Source organism: Cicer arietinum, chromosome 3 (assembly GCF_000331145.2).
Source record: "Cicer arietinum cultivar CDC Frontier isolate Library 1 chromosome 3, Cicar.CDCFrontier_v2.0, whole genome shotgun sequence".
NCBI classification, from domain to species: Eukaryota; Viridiplantae; Streptophyta; class Magnoliopsida; order Fabales; family Fabaceae; genus Cicer; species Cicer arietinum.
Window position 1 is genome coordinate 31283446 of NC_021162.2, and position 1262 is coordinate 31284707.

Below are 1262 nucleotides of genomic sequence, written 5' to 3' on the forward strand. Positions count from 1 at the left end.
CACAATAAGAGTGTGCATAAAAAATCTCTCCATCATTTAATAATTAATATTTTTTTAGGGGTTACTTATTAATGTTTGTCATTTTTAAAACATGATTTTGTCTCTACATAACTTACATTACCATAATTCTAATATTCATAGATATTTAAAAATGATACACATAAACATAAGTAATAAATAATATATTACTATCATAACAAAATTATACTAATAATAATACACTGATAAGGTATAATTATTACTAATATAGTATTTACTAATAAATTTTGTTTATTTAGGATTTACATTAATAATATATCCCTAGGATATAATTACTAAATATAAATACATTTATTACTACTAAATTAGTTATGCAATTAACATACAAGATTCGTCGAATTGTATCCGGCGAGTTGATAACTATGCAAATCATGAATATAATTATGCACAAAGAATATATGATAAACATGTATCATGCATAATAATAAAAAGTACATCAATATGTATAAGTCAATCAGATAATGGGGAAAAAAAATTAAAAGGATAAACCGATTTGGGCTGTTATTGATCCAGTATGATAATAGGTTAATTTGTTTATGCACACGAACAATTTATATATTCAATAAATGGTTAATTTAGTTTTGGAATAACCATATAATAAACGACATAAATTGTACATGTAGTGATAGTAAGATCCACAGCCTTTCCAAAATCGATAGTAAGAATGTAAGTCCCTCTTTCAGAAGTTTATTGCTTCATATATTTTGATTTAATGAGAGGACAAAATATATATACATGCACAATTCAACCTATCGTAGATCAATCTCAAATACAGACAAAAAAACAAATATATTTATATTTTAAGAAATGCATTAAAATAATAGAATAATTAATTTATTAATTAAAAAAATTCAACATTTTAATCCCGTTAAATAAACCTCAAACAACACTCGATATAAAATGGAGGGGTACATATTTACGTTTTTTTATCCAACAAAAAACAAAGCAATCCCCCGTAAAACAAACAATATATTATAATTAACGATTCAAAGAATAAGATTAAACATACGCATTACAACATCATGACCTTAAATTCATCAAAACTAATTTTCCCATCCCCATCTAAATCAAACTTAGAAATCATAAGTTGACACTCATCTATACTTCTAGAATCACCTAATCTACTAAGCATTCTCTTAAGACTCCTTGGTGTGATGCAACCACTTCCATCCATGTCATACATCTTAAACGCCTCTTTCAAGTCATTCACTTTATCTTCCTCT

The 1262-nt window shown here is 25.5% G+C and overlaps 1 protein-coding gene across 1 annotated transcript in view; it reads right to left on the minus strand.

Moving 5' to 3' along the window:
• Positions 1 to 857: 857 nt before the first annotated feature.
• LOC101492172 (putative calcium-binding protein CML19) overlaps positions 858 to 1262 on the minus strand; it is a 748-nt gene continuing 343 nt past the window's right edge. Inside the window, 1 exon segment of the mRNA XM_012719685.3 lies at positions 858 to 1262. This exon segment is cut by the window's right edge and continues 18 nt beyond it. Within this exon segment, the coding sequence (XP_012575139.2) occupies positions 1052 to 1262 (211 nt within the window). The 3' untranslated portion in view covers positions 858 to 1051.